The sequence below is a fragment of the Chelmon rostratus genome, chromosome 11, assembly GCF_017976325.1.
Source record: "Chelmon rostratus isolate fCheRos1 chromosome 11, fCheRos1.pri, whole genome shotgun sequence".
In the NCBI taxonomy this organism is placed as follows: domain Eukaryota; kingdom Metazoa; phylum Chordata; class Actinopteri; order Chaetodontiformes; family Chaetodontidae; genus Chelmon; species Chelmon rostratus.
Window position 1 is genome coordinate 9,120,959 of NC_055668.1, and position 14,990 is coordinate 9,135,948.

At 49.4% G+C, this 14,990-nt stretch overlaps 1 protein-coding gene across 2 annotated transcripts; it reads left to right on the plus strand.

The window, feature by feature from the left end:
* The first annotated feature begins 675 nt into the window (after window positions 1-675).
* ism1 (isthmin 1) lies at window positions 676-11,745 on the plus strand. Of its 2 annotated transcripts, none has more exons than XM_041947690.1 (6): window positions 676-1,610; window positions 7,144-7,362; window positions 8,211-8,478; window positions 10,067-10,210; window positions 10,342-10,431; window positions 10,740-11,745. In XM_041947690.1, the coding sequence occupies exons 1-6, from the start codon at window positions 1,473-1,475 to the stop codon at window positions 11,255-11,257; spliced, it is 1,377 nt and encodes a 458-aa protein (XP_041803624.1). In that variant the 5' UTR covers window positions 676-1,472; the 3' UTR covers window positions 11,258-11,745. The 2 variants fall into 2 exon arrangements, with proteins under 2 accessions (XP_041803624.1, XP_041803625.1); XM_041947691.1 differs by having other exon boundaries at window positions 7,147-7,362.
* The last annotated feature ends 3,245 nt before the right edge of the window (window positions 11,746-14,990 follow it).

Here is a 14,990-nt window from a genome sequence, read left to right on the forward strand (position 1 = left end):
TGCGTAATTTGACACAGCGACCTGTCCTTTGAAGCGGTCAATAAAAAGCCTCGCGAGGGCTAATCGCATTACGCACCATTTGTCTTGCTTAAGCGAAGTGTTGCGACACCTTCCGTGGCAGCGTTTAATCACAGCTGACCGAGACGAGGCCGCTGCTGCGCACATGTGAGCGGCGGAGGCGGACCTCCTGCAAAGCGCCGCCGGGCGTCTTCCTCTGCGCCGCGACGCGCCTGCCTGCGCGCCCTGTGCGCCTCCGGGGACCACCGAGGTTACTCGGGGTTGTTTCAGGGAGTTCTTATTGCTCCTGTGTAGCGGCATTTCTTTCAGCAGTAAAGTGTGCCGGGATGACTTAATCTGCACACACAATCGTGATTTAATGCCCACTGACTGTTTTTTTAAACGTGCCATAAAGTTCTCCAAGATATTTTGTAGCTTTTAATTAATAAATCTGTGCCATTTTGATCCCAAGACCAGAAAGGACTTAAATGTATCTCGTCTGCAACATAACATAGTTTTGGAGTGAACTTCCACCAGACTGCTTGGTGTGAAACCTGGCTGACTCCAGTTTGGAGAGGACTGGTTGAAGAGGGACGAAAGAGTTAACCGGGGGGAGGGCGCCTGCACAGGGGCGTATAGTATAAAACCACCTCAAGAGCGCACAACAAGAACAGCGTGTTAGCGAGCCGTAGTTTGGTGAGGTTGGACTTGTTTCGTCCGGCAGGACTCGTTAGAGACGCACGCAAACCCGCGCGTCTTCATATTGGTGTGCTCACGACCCGCAGCAGAATGGATGGGAACTGTTTTTGAAGCAGGCAGAGCTCCACCGTGAAGTCCTCACTGGGAAGATACATTTTTTTTCTTTGATTACCTGTACTTTTTCCTCGAAGGTGGCCTCGTCGAGTAACGCGCCGGACATTGCAGAATGCGGACAGAACACGGAGCGCGTAAAGCGGCTGAAGCGGACGTGAGGAAAAGAAGTGAAGTGTGAGGCTGAGAATGCGGCTGGGACACCGCGGGCCAACTGGGCTGCAACTTTCCTCAGTTTGAAGAGTTGAGGACGCGACGGGAGCGGAAGGCGTTAACGCTGCGCGCTGGATCAGACCCGCAGCGTTCACTACAGTGCACGAACTGGCAGATCAGCGCGTTAGCGCAACTCTTATCCTGTTCAAACTCTATGAACAATAAGTAAAAGGGGATAAAACTTCATTTAGGACCGCAGTTTACAAAGAAAACCCACTGCATCCAAACTCATCCACAGCACTTTTTCCAAATTATTCGACTGCCCCACCTCCGATCCTTTTCCCTTCATTATTTTTTTTTTTTTTGCAATTCTGATTCCCGAAGTGGCTCCGAAGTGGTGTTGCGGCTCCTCGTCCCCGGCGGATCCGGAGATCGGAGTCTCTGCACCGGGAGGAGGCGGAGTCGGAGCCCCGGCCACACCGCAGGCTCCCAAGAGCGGCCGCGTCAGGAGGATGGTGCGTCTGGCGGCGGAACTGCTGCTCCTCCTGGGACTCCTCCTTCTCACCTTGCACATCACGGTGCTGCGGAGCAGTCCGCTGCCGCAGGGAAATGTCACTCTGAGCCTGGATCAGGACACAGCACTTACAGAGGTGAGTCAGGAGAGAGGGAGAGGCGCTCTCCGTGCGAGGGAGGTGTGTTGGGGGGGAACTGGATGCGCGCGGTGATATCTCAGGGCTGTCATTTGGCTACAGATGGGGCTGATAAAGAGCTCATATGAACCGATGGGTCAGGTAAAATAAAAAAGCATGCATCCGGGGGTCTGTGGGGATTTGTTGACATGCACACGGATGTGGAGTCCCTCGGGTGTCCCTCCATCCCCTCCCCCGGGAGTGGCAGGGAGCCGACACAGGGATAGAAGATGAGGCAGGGTCAGAGATCAGCCCCCCCTATAACACACGCACCTCCCTATTGTTGGGGGTTAAACGCTAGCTGCAGGCGCTTCTCTGTCATCGTGGGCTCATCACTGTCATCCAAGCTTTCAGTGATGAGGCGGAGGGTCCCCTCACCTCCACCCGCACCCCCACCCACACCATCACACAGGCCCCAGAGTTGAATTTGGAGAAGGGTCTGGCATCAAACTGACCTCACATGTGTGGACAAGACCACGTGGAAAGATCAGATTAATGTTGAGGAACAGGCAAATAGCAGAAATCAATTTATAAAAAAGGCCAAAATGCAGTTTTTAATGACACCTTGTTGGATTGTGGTCCGGATCAGAATGTGTCTCAACTAAATTTCACAAGGGAGGCATTTAGTCAAGGTGACACCACTTAGGACAGGTTTAAAAGTTTAACTGGCCATTTTAATGCCAGCATAAAGCACACAGACTCCAGCAGAGCCCCGAATCCTGACCGGAGGGTTAAGACCGGTCTGGGATCAACAGGCTTTTTTAGAGAGTGTTAAGCATCCTTCAGCTGCTTTTTGATGTATATTTAGCATGCTGCTGAAATACTTTCTTCATGTCCCAGTGATAAATGGGTATTTATGCCCACTGGAATGGTGTCCCTTCATAAATTCTTTATTGGGGCTTGGGGGAGATGAATGGAAAGAATTTTTGACTTCAGCAGAGGATGGTGAGGGTAATTTCTCTCATCTCCACTATCCCTGCCATCGCTGTGGCCTGACCCGCGCACATGCAACAGCAGGCCTGTGTTCGCCTGGATATTAGGGCACGCGAAAGCTGAGGAAATATTCCAGGAATTTACCGAATATTTGTCACACAGCCAAACAAATGCCGGATAGCCGCGATGAGGGCCGGGAGGGAGTTTCTCCTGAGGAACTGCGGTAAAAACACTAAACGCATGCCACCCATTCCAGCCTCAGCATCCCTTTTGTCACCAGTCCAGATTTACATAGAAAAGCGCTGATTTTTTCCCCCCCTCCCTCTCTCTTTCCTCATGAATGCTCCGACTATGTGTGGACATGCTTCACTGGTCCGCCACTGAAGACGGTGATGTCATCTCTCGGCCAGGCTTGTCACGGCCCAGGGGGTGTATTGTCGTGCCAAGGTGTCATATTTAAAATGCCATTCACAGGAGCACAAATGACAGGATGCGGCCCCGTGCACCTGTAGTGGAGAGAGAAAGCTCTTCGGTCTGAGGCCCATTATCATCACTGACCCAGGGAGGCACGTTCACCCACTGTGACATGGCGTTCTGGTTTTATCTTCGATAACATCTCACTTTTGAGCTCCTAACTCTCTTCTAGCATGTCTCCTCAGTTTGCCCCTGCACATAAACACACAGCCAGTATGAGGCGTGTGACAGGGGCAGCGTAGCTTTCTCCTCCTCCTCCGTAAGTGTAGCGCTGAAAAGCATCTGGCACAATGTGCGCTGCCTTCATTTCCTGCCAGCCTCCCTGGGGGAAGGACCCCTGAGTTGCTCCCAATTGAAAATGGAGTCATGCCCCTTTAAGCAGCCCTCACAAAGTGAAAAAGGGGGAAGCGGGAAAAGAAGAGGAGATACTGTGAGGGGAGAGGGGGGGTGGCTTGTCTGTGCAAGTGTTCATTCATGGCTTTGGAGAGTGAGGAGGGAGGTGGGGGGTTGACATCCTGGGAGGCCCCAGATGAACTGAGGAATGGTGTGTCACTTTTGATCTGCAAATTAAAGCATGTTCCTCGTCGAGGAAGATCTCAGATGAGTGATAGCGACTGTAAGGCTGCCTCGCCATCAAAGGGGAAGGCTGCTGATTTTTTTTTTTTGAAGGTGGTTCCAGCCCAGGCTGACTGAGAGAAACATGAGAAAACGGCATGTTTTTCTCATTAGGCTGTGTTAAAAAGCTCCGCCGAGTCATCTGGAGAGGACAGAGAGAGGTGTTTACGTTGACATCCTCGGACTTTACACAAGTGATACACAACTGCCATTCCTACGTGATGACTGGTTCCCACGTTGTGCATTCTTTCCATTATTCTCAACTCTGCTGATTCTCTGGAACCGTTCTGCTGAAATACTGATTGAGACAGGAAAAAATCAATTATTTAGACGTATAAAATTTCACTGATTGTCCTCCACACTGCCGAGCTCCCAGATGGAAATACAGATTTAGTGATATCGCAGCGCTTATGGGGAGAAGCAGCTTAGCTTTCCCCGTTTCTCTCTGACTGTTTTCAGCAGTTTTATCTCAATATTTCCTATTTACGATTCAGCTCAGGGCTTCAATCAGCAGCATTGCATTCCCAGGCTGATGTTTTTCCATGTTTTGGCAAGATTTCGATGTATTTACCGCAGTGAGAAAATCAGCATCTGTCCTGTTGGCACCAAAGAGAAGTGAGACAGTAATCTGAATGTCAACCCTGCGTACACACAACAGTGGCCTCTATTGTCTACGGTTTGACTGTTCAAAGGCGGAAAATGAAAATGTTTATTAAACTTGAAATATTGACTTTTAGAGAAGTCAAGTAGAAGACTGCAAATTCTCTGCGAGGGGAACTGTCACATGAGATTGTTCTTTCTTTCTTGGTGGATGATGCTGGTTCGGTTTCCAGAGAAACTCCAGCGTTGTGGGCTTGAATTCAGTCCTGGCTGGGTGATCCTGGGTTAGATTAGGAAGCCATTTTTATAGTGACTCCTTTAAAAAATCCGCCCATGGTGATAAAACAGATTTGTACAGTGACCCAACCTGCAGCACGTCAGGAAACATCCTTCCAGTGACGTGATTTAAACTAGCAAATCATTTAAACATGAAGCTCGCTGATAAGGCAGTTTGAGGTGCTTCCAACGGTTTGTGGAAGATTTATTAGAATCAGAAAGTTTGATTCGTGCTGCTTTCCGATGTAGATTTTAGGATCCTTAGCAGTCTGATTGATGCCTTTGGTGCACTCTTACCTTACTGCTATGGCCCCGAGCGTAAATCAAATCAGATTAATGCTGAACAGCCAATATTTGCCCACAAACTGACAGACTGTCTGTGTGTACAAGCAGGCTTCAGCTCAACGGCCTCTCAGGCTGAGTGGAACATCATCACAAGTGCGCCCTCGGACCAGAATGCTTTTAAGTGTGACTTTAAATAAACCAAATGTGTGTCAGGATTAGACGATCTGCCCGCCATGTGTAACGCTGCATAATAAGACACAACAGAAGATTCAGATGGGATTAAAATGGATAACGGAGGATTAATCAGCCGGCAAACACTCCTGCTTTCACGACCCGACAGTGTGGGATTCTCAAACCGCTTCGTTGACTTTATTTCAACAAAGCAAATCACGGAGAAAGCAGTAAGTCACAACCTAATGACAATTGTTGTTTTAATCAGTAGTCTGAGAATATCTGGATGCTTTTAAGCAACAGGTGTTGAGAATGAAAACACCTCAGAGTCTGATGACGGGAAAACAAGAGAAGCTGTCTTCAGCGGCTGTGAAATGTGCCGCAGCTAAGTGTTTTCTGGCAGCGCGTTCAAATGATTGTTTGTAGTATCAGTATCATAAATCACCAACGTCTGCACTGAGGAGCAGCATGTGTGGTCTGCAGTTAGATGCTAATATAATCCCTGAAAATATAATCCAGCCAGAGGAGCTCAGCCACGCCTGTTTGCCGTGTCCACAGTTGCATGTATTAACATTGTGATTGAACCTGTGAGCGCTGCTCTGGGCCTGCTCCCTCACCGGAGCTCAATTACAGCCACCGAGTGACTTCTGAGGGCCGGGAACTTGAAAGACAGGGTTATCACGTGGGCATCTCAAAGCTCAAGTGCTTGTGAGAGGACCAAAGAGGGTCCTGTGATGTTCGCACAAAGGGTCGGCTGCTGATGCACGAACCGTGCCGCCGAGATGACCTTTTCCTGTACCGAGCTCTCAGCCATAATTGTTTGGTTATGGAAAAGGCATTTGTGGTTTTAGCTGGAATCTGCTCTTTCAGAATCTTTTATCCTCACATTTTATGATTTTGGACACAAGTTCTCATAAAAGCTCATCATTTTATCTACAGTGAAACCTCTCCCTCTTTTTATTTGGCGGCTACGGGCAAAATGCAGAACCACCTACTCTTCTTCCTCCAAATTATGGCCAATTGTATAATCATTGTAATTATGGCAGTAGCTCACATTGAGATATGTGATGTGAAAGTTCCTTCAATTCTTTGAAATGCATCATATTATCATATTAACTCCATCTGGACGCTGGCGGTGAATTTTGAAGAGTAGTGCTAAATGGATATGGGAGTCTGTCTGTGCAGCCGCTGTCCCCTCTGTGGTTGACTTTAAGTCACATGTACATTTATAATTGTCCCTCCCTTGCTGTGCTGCTCCATTTACAGCCTCCATATTGTCCCAGAGTGCACCTTGGCTGGAAACAAACAGCTCCACTGGGGGCTTTTATACCCGCCACAATGTGGCTGAGCTGACACTTTGTGACTGGCCGCCGCAACCGTACAGCACTGCTGCCATATTCTCAGGCCTCAGTCCGGCCACAAAAACACTAGGGAGGAAGAAATGGGACATGAAAAAGAAAACAAGGAACATGATTGATGGCTTTCTTTGATCTTATTTTCTGCCACCCCAGAATGGATGATTGCCGGCTACTTATGGCTGTCTGTCCAATTGAGGAATAATTGTTCCTTCTGTGCATACCTGACAGGAGACATATGCCTCCACTGTCCTTTTGGGATGAATTTACAATCCCCTCTGTCAGAAAACCAAATGTTTTTCTGTCTTCGAGAAGGCAGATGTAATTATTTTTGCAATGTTTGCTTAGGTTTCTCTGCATGGCCCCAGCGCAGGAAAACCTTGCGTCCCAGCCAGCACCAGAACATGCTAAAAATGTCCACGCCATGCGACTATGGTAAAGCAACAGCATTCTCTTGTCAGTTAAAATTGGAAAAACATACAGTCTAACTGTGACATTGGCTCTGAATGCAGCCCCGAGGCAGATTATATTTTGGTGGAAGCAGACGTTGACGATGTTTGTCCCTTCTTTCTGGGCTCCAAGTAGTCAAGACTCCGCTGTCCGCAGGATTTATGACAGAGGTCATGGCCACGTGAACCTCTGTCGACACGAGAGATCAATCTCATGTTGCTGAGTGTGCAGACTCTGTCGATGTCGATGCCCTCAGTCTCACAACAGGAAAAAATCTTATATTGTGAATGCACAAACCAATAATGAATTCATGTTATGTTCCTTTCTCTCCTCAGCAGAACAACATAAATGCAAAAAGCAGTTCCTCTGCCCAGCTGGCTCCAGAGGACCGGAGGTCTGGTCCAGAACACCGGCTGAACCACCGGCCTGCCACCCTCCCCTGGGCACAAGGCAGCAACGTACACAGAGACGGCCCCGGAGCTTTCCTCCTGGATCTGCACAATTTCCCCGACCTCTCCAAAGCCGACATCAATGGACAGAATCCCAACATACAGGTGATCATGTGTGTCTGTGCACCTGTCAGCGGGCTTTGATGCTTTCACTTACTTGTAAGACATGGCTACTCAAGCACATAGGACAGGAAGAGCAAACAGGAAGAAGGAGAATAGTTTGGTGCACATCGCTGCCCCCTTTTTGTCCCCCTTCCTCCTTCCTTCCCCCCGCCCGGTCCCCTTTCACACTTCCTGGCTCGTAGTGAAGCTTAAGATAGACGCTGAGGTCTCACGTCCGTCATAATGACAGCTGAAAGCAGACACTAACCAGCAATGCCTCACTACTAACGCATGTGCGGGAAGACAGACGGCAGCTTATGTAAATGTGTGGCCAGCCCCTGCCCATAAGTCCCTCAGCGGTGCAGATGGCTGAGTAACCGCTGCCATGTTTAAATCATTCTCCTGTCTAATCCAGCAAGGGGGTCTTTCCATTTCTGAGAGCATCCCTGCTAAATCCGAGCACGAACAAAGTGTATTAACATCTCAAGATGTGGGAAGAGAGCGGAGCAACCAATTGAGCAAGGGCGTGAGGCTGTGGGAGAAGAGGGGGGGGTGTCTTTGATCCTGGGATTCATCTGGCTTTCATGGTCTGGAGGAGGCTGAGTAGCCCTTTGAACTTTGTGTTTAGGTGGAGAGAGCCCGAGAGGTGGGAGGGTGACTGCGGGGCAGGGCGGATGGTCCCCCCTCATCTGGGAGGCACATGTGTTAGGACCGAAAGGGGGAGGGGGTCGGATCATGCGCAGGGGTATCAGAAAGTGTCACCTCGCGGCAGCCGATCGTCCCGTTCTGTCCAAAAAATGCCACATATGTGTCTTCTTTGCTGATCACTGGACTTCTGTTCGTCAATGCAGGTGACCATTGAGGTGGTGGACGGGCTGGAGGGGCCCGAGCCTGAAAAAGGCCTCCGCAAGGAAAGCAAACCCAACTGGGCTTCCCCTAACTGGAGAAACTGGTGGCCTCACTCCTCTTCATCCACCTCCTCTTCCACCACTCACCAAACAGAGGAGCAAGATCGCTCCTATGGGGGCAACGGCGAGGACAGCAACTTCCTCCGGCCACCAGCGGACTGGGGCAGGAGGGGAGGCGCCGGGGCCGGAAGCAAAGCTCAAACTGAATACGGTGAGAATGACAGCAGGGCGTGTTTGCGAGGAAGTGAGCGCACAATGCACGCTGCAGAATATTTAGCCGGGTCCACAGGCTCTTATTTGAGCGCCGGTCTGCAGCGTTTCCACAGATGGCCGTAGTCTGATGTGGAATCTGTAATTTGCAGATTTGCTGATTTAAGCTGTCACCATAATAAGTGCAGTCATCCCGGGCAAGCCTCTGGGAGCCCCTGATTGAAGCCTTTAACACTGTTTTACGAGATGGATTCCTCTGCGGTGTGGAGCTAGCTACGTGACACAGTTTAAACGCCTCGCTACATCAAAGTTCAGCGGCGGGAACGGGGCCAGGAGCGCTGTTTGGCCGCCACACCGTTCTCACAACACTCTCCAAAAGTAACCCCGCAGATAAATCTGCCGTGGAGGAATTTACACTCACTGTCATACCGTATGCGTCCGGCCCGTGTTGTAGCATGCCCAAACCAACATGGTCGAGCAGGAATGCGTGTGCTGTGGTGAATGTCATTTTATCCACTTGCACTTGCACTGCAGCGGTGAGGAGGGCGATTTTATCATGTTTTTTCTTCAAACCAGAGCCCATGTTTAATGTTTCTGGCTTATCGCTGCGGTCAGCTCTCATTCATCCTTTATTTCAGACCACGCTAATGGACAGGGAAATATTTTATCATCATTACTGTCCCGGTTTTAAACCTAATAATCATAATTGTGGACAGGCGGCGAGGGATCATCCATCACAGGCCACTGATAGTGCACTCAGTTGTCTCATCTGTGGGCTGAGGGCAGGTTATTATCAAGTTTTCTAAATTCTGTCAGAGCCGGCACCAGCTCTCCGGCCATAGGAAGCTATGGAGGAGGGAGGAGAGCAGCGCTAGATGGCTATCTGGCCCGTATTCATACAAAATGCTCATAATGAGGGACAGATGGCAGTGGGGGTGTATAGGAAGGTTTGGACCCCGGCCAGAAATACTTCCATCCCAACATGCCCACATTCATTCTCCTCATTGATGGAGTGCTGCTTTCAAGATGTGTGTTTGCGTGCGGTAGTGATGGCGGTGGTGGGGTGAGGTAGTCGTAGCGCCTGGTGTAACTGTTTCCATGTATACCCATTACAGTGATCTGCTCAATGATAATTGGACTTAAAGAGGATTTCTTGCCATTTCACTTCCCATTTTCAAAGCAATGGATCACAGATAGAGGAAGCGAATGGTGTCCCAGTGCCACTGTGTCAGGGAAAATCTCTATTTGTAAAATCCCTGCCGGATCCCCTGCAGCTTTGTTGGCATTTGCAAAGCGCTTCCCTGCTACTTCACTAACTGAACACACTTACTGCCCCCTTCGCCTTGGTCCAGCAACTCTCCCTTAGCATATACAACACAGTGTGTGTTTGTGTGTGTGTAGACAGGCTTTCGTGGTATCTGCTTTGAGGGGCAAAGTCAAAGAGAACTCTTAGCCCCCCCACTTCCCCTTTCATGTCCTCCCCCCACTTATTATTAGTGAGGCATGCTAACAGGCCTGAGTAAGTTCAGCATGTGGCCTGCATCAGAGCCGAGGATCTCATTCTCTCTCTCTCTCTCTCTCTGATCCAGACTACATGGACGGAGAGGGGGACTGGAGCAACTGGACGGCGTGCAGCGTCACCTGCGGAAACGGCAACCAGAAGAGAACCAGGTCGTGCGGTTACGCCTGCACAGCCACCGAGTCCAGGACTTGTGATATGCCCAACTGCCCAGGTAAAGTCTTGATTTTGGACGACAGAACGAAAGATCCCACAGCGGAGTAGATGGTGTCAACGCACAGGTTGTAAGTGCATGTGTCTTTCCTCTTTTGATCCACCTTTCACTGTGCATTCATCTCTCTGAAGGTATTGAAGATGCCTTCAAGACAGCAGCCACTGAAGTGAGCCTGCTAGCTGGAACAGATGAGTTCAACGCCACAGAGCTCTTCGGTGTCGGTGAGATTCTGCCTATTCTTGTCCACGCTGTGCCTAGTTCTGATGTTCTTGTACTATCAAAGACGGCTCATCCATCTGGCAGCAGCGTGTCTTCACACACTTAGCATTCCTCATGCTCAGGCTGCGCTCCATTACAGTGCAGAGATGAGAATGTGCAGCAGGGCAGGGAGGGCTCAGCGTGCCTCTGCGCACTCTTTGTTTGCCTTCACGTTCTTAATCAACGTGGTGAAAACACGCCTTTGTGTTATGTTACGGTTTCGTCTTCGTGTGCCGGGAAGGAGATCTAACAGTGTCTTCGTTTCTCTCAGACACAGACAGCTGCGAGCGGTGGATGAACTGCAAGAGCGACTTCTTGAAGAAGTACATGACCAAGGTGGCAAACGACCTCCCCAGCTGCCCCTGCTCTTACCCGACCGAGGTGGCGTACAGCACAGCGGACGTACACGACGCTCCCACGCGCCGCGATTTCCGTTGGAAAGACGCCAGCGGGCCAAAAGAGAAGCTGGAGATCTACAAGCCCACGGCCCGCTACTGCATCCGCTCCATGCTGACGCTGGAGTCCACCACGCTGGCGGCGCAGCACTGCTGCTACGACGACAACATGAAGCTCATCACCCGCGGCAAGGGGGCCGGCACGCCCAACCTCATCAGCACGGAGTTCTCCGCCGACCTGCACTATAAAGTGGACATCCTGCCCTGGATCATCTGCAAAGGGGACTGGAGCCGCTACAACCAGGCCAGGCCGCCAAACAACGGGCAGAAGTGTCCCGACAACCCCCAGGACGAGGACTACTACAAACAGTTTGAAGAGGCGAGGGAATTCTAACCCGCTGTAGCGTGAAAGGAAAGAAGACACACACACTGCTTAAATCTTCAGCTAAACCTCAAGAATGGTGCTGAAACCATTTCTTCTTCTGTTTTAGGTCAAATAATACACAAACTTTTAGGCTCTGAGGAACAAGACTCACCGCTCTCTTGAACCAAGAGGAGCAAAAATCCAACAGAGTCCGAACACACGAGGAACTTTTCTCGACTTCACCAAAAAAGGCACGAAATGTTGCTTTGTTTTTTGTTTTTTTTACATTTGTTTTGATAAAATATGCCTCTGGAAGAAATGAAACATTTTGCCAGTCACTGATTATAACTCAGATTTGGTCACTAAAGGGAGAACTGAGTTCATATTCTTAAAAGGGAAACATATTATTCTAGGAATCTTCGTTTAGATTGTGTCCATGTTCGTGTCCATAGATTGTTTATGTTTGGTGAATCTGAGAGGCCTGTGGTAATAGAATAATGAGATCCTTCAGGAATGTGTTGGGGGGGGGGGGGGGGGGGGGGAGGACAGAGAACAGGGTTATCCAGTTTTCTCTCATTCTGCCAATCACAATATCCAGGTTCTCATGTAAGCTTATTTAGCATGCACATTTTTTCTTACTGTCACCATTAATTTGCAGCCGTGTCCCTCGCGTCTCTGAGGCAGATCTTCATTGTACAAAGCCTGCATTATTTTTGTAAAGTATTTATTAAGCTGTAGCTGCGTCTGAGTTGGGTGTCTATGACTGTGGTTTCTGATTGACATACGGCCAAGTGCTAACTTGAGATTCCTCTCTGGCTCGAACCTTTGCCATCAATGTGCTTATCTGTTTCTCAAGTTGGGATTACACCACAGTAGAGCGTAAAGAATGTGTGAATTCAATTGTACGGAAAGACTTTTGAGATATAAATCTATGAATAAATTTTTTAAAAGCCAAAGAATGTGTTGCCAGTAAAAAAAAAAAAAAAAGTGTGATCTTCATGGCAAATAAATCTCTTCGAGGCCTAAATGAGCAATAATTCAACCAAAGTTTCATCCCCTGCGATCGGATTTCTCTCCTGCTGTCAGAGGAAATTCATCTGCAGGGAGAAATCTCATCTCGTCAGTTAAACTCCCCCAACAGACTTTAAGCCAGTGCACAAGACTTCCATTAGTTCCATCCAGTGTGGCTCTCAGGCCAGGCCTTTTGATGGGATTGTGATATTTCTTCAGAGGAGGCGAGGAGGGTAAGGTTCCCTTGAATGTGACTCAAATTCTTTGTCTTTGGCATGTATCCTCACATTCCTGAGTAATGTCTCAGTGTACATACACACACACACACACACACACACACACTCAATGCTGCCTGTCCATAGTGAGGACCTCTGACCATTCCCTCTCCGCTGAGTGCTGCAGTCATTGTCACACAGAGAAAGCCATTCATGGCGCTCTCATTCCTGCAGTCTTGTGTGCGGCACAGCTGGCCTGGGTGCAGGGCTCGTCTTTATAATGCAGCAGGCCCCAGCACGTTCCACACCCCTGAGGCGCTACTCGCAACCGCCTCGCCGCTTCACTATTCATACAAAATTCCTCCACACGCGTCCTTCGACCCATTTATCCAAAACACAGCCCTTTATCAACAACCCGCCCTCAAATGCTGCCTCTGCGCTCTCAGGCCCACGGTGCATAAAGCTCTCCTTTTAACTCCACTGTCCCGCTCTTCAGTAAAAGCATGGTTCAAGGCTAAGATTACAGTAACCGGCGCGGATCGTTATCTCAGCAGACCGTCTGCTGAACCGGCCATGAAGATCAAAGCGAGGTGTTCGTCTTTATTTTGAGGGCCGAGCTCAAATTGATGACATGCCTCCCCCGCCGCCCCGCGGTATCTCTCCTCCAGACAGGCTCCACGTGTCTCGAGAGCAGGCAATTACTCGTATGCCCTCATCTCTCGTTTCTTCACTCCTCACCTGCAAACCCGACCGCAACCCGATTCCTGTGCCGAGGCGCAGGTATACGGACACGAAGATCCACGGGCGGAGAGAAAAGAATGGATGAGAGAGTGGAGACACACTGCAGACCGGCGAGGACAGGGAGCACAGGGAAAGCTTGTCGCGTTGGCTTTGGGGCGTCAGTGAGGCCTCGCTTTTGTGTTACTATTTCCAGGACTCTACTCTGGTATGTTTCAAAGGATGCAAAGCACCACATTAGTGGTATATTGTCAAGGATCTGAAAGGGCTCATTAAGCATCACCAAGATATGATTGTTGGTATTTTGCCTCTATTTTTGTTATGAGAAGGAAATTATGTGCAACGTGCTTACGCTGTGTTAGACCGAGTCTGACAGGGCTGGCTCTGGGATCTCTCAGCAGACACTCCGCACTAGATCTGACTGTGGGAATGAGAAAACAAGAGGAGTTAAAAAGGAGGAGAAAGCAGTGGAAACTTGGAAGGATTAATGTTGTAATAAATGAAGAGAAAGCTCAGCTGCTCTCTGGCGCTTTTCTCGAGAAATACTTCACATCACAACAAGTCCAGGTGGTTCAATGTCCACGCTGGAGCTCGCTGAAGGGCTTCTGGTAGGTACACAACCGCGGTGCATGGTGGCAATCAAGCATCTTTTTGTTTTGTGGTGTGGTGCAGATGTGGCAGGGCCATTTTTAGCCTCTCTCCCTCACTTTCTTTCGCTCACTCCCTCGCTCTGCTACTTTATGGGTGGTGTAGCACAATGCAGGAAGTGTCTGGGCCGCAATACCGCAGGGCCTTAACGGCACGGCAAACCTAATTAAAAGGTTTTTCTTTGGTCTTCTAATCTGGAATAGCTGACCTGGACCAGGAGGCTGCTTATCTAGACACTCTACCCCTCCCTCTCAACCTTCACCCCCAGCGTCCTACCAGCAAAACAGGGGTGGGGCCGCTGGCACTCTCCCTGCCATAGGCCTGCATCTTTGGCACAGCAAGTAATGGGAGGAGTGGGTGGCGGGGGCAAACATGTGCCTGGGCATACAGCTGAACAAACAGGTCAAGCAGCTGTGCGGAATCTGAGAGGGCAGGGTGCCTTACTTAACCCCTGACATCACTGAGGTGCTGCAGGGATCTGCAGCCACACCACCCGCGGCAGAGCAGTGGCAAAGAACATAACTAAACGCTCTAATCCACTTGGACATATAGTAGCACCATGCAATTAACATCATCTTGTTGGATGGGCGTAGTGGCACCTGCCCCTGGCACATGGGTTCTATACCAGTTCAAACAAAAGCTGAAATAACATGCACCCGCTCATAAATTCACACACACACACACACACACACACACACACACACAAAACGCTGTCGGACAAATGAGGACAACAGAGGATAAAAACTGCTTTGCCCCCTCATAAAAGAGTTATTATATTCAGTCATGCTTTTCATTGAGCTAAACTTATGACTAATGTACCACCACATGTTTTATGTGCTCTGCTAGCATCACGTGCTACTAGAAGCAATGGATTTTTAAAGAGGCAGACTTTATTTAGAATCCATCGGATCATTGCATAGACAGATAATATGTAGCTCGAGCCACCGTGCACACACTCAAGGTCATTGGTTTCATTATGAGAAGTAAAGCAAACAAAAGCTCAGTGAAAATTCTGCGCCGTAGAGGCCAGAGTGAAGCAATGACAGCTATGCTGCTGAAAAGCTCAACTGTTGGGCTCGGTGCTCTAACGGTGAACTTGATAAGAGAGGATCCTGATGCGCTCAAGGGTGAGAGACGTCTGGCTCCTTCGG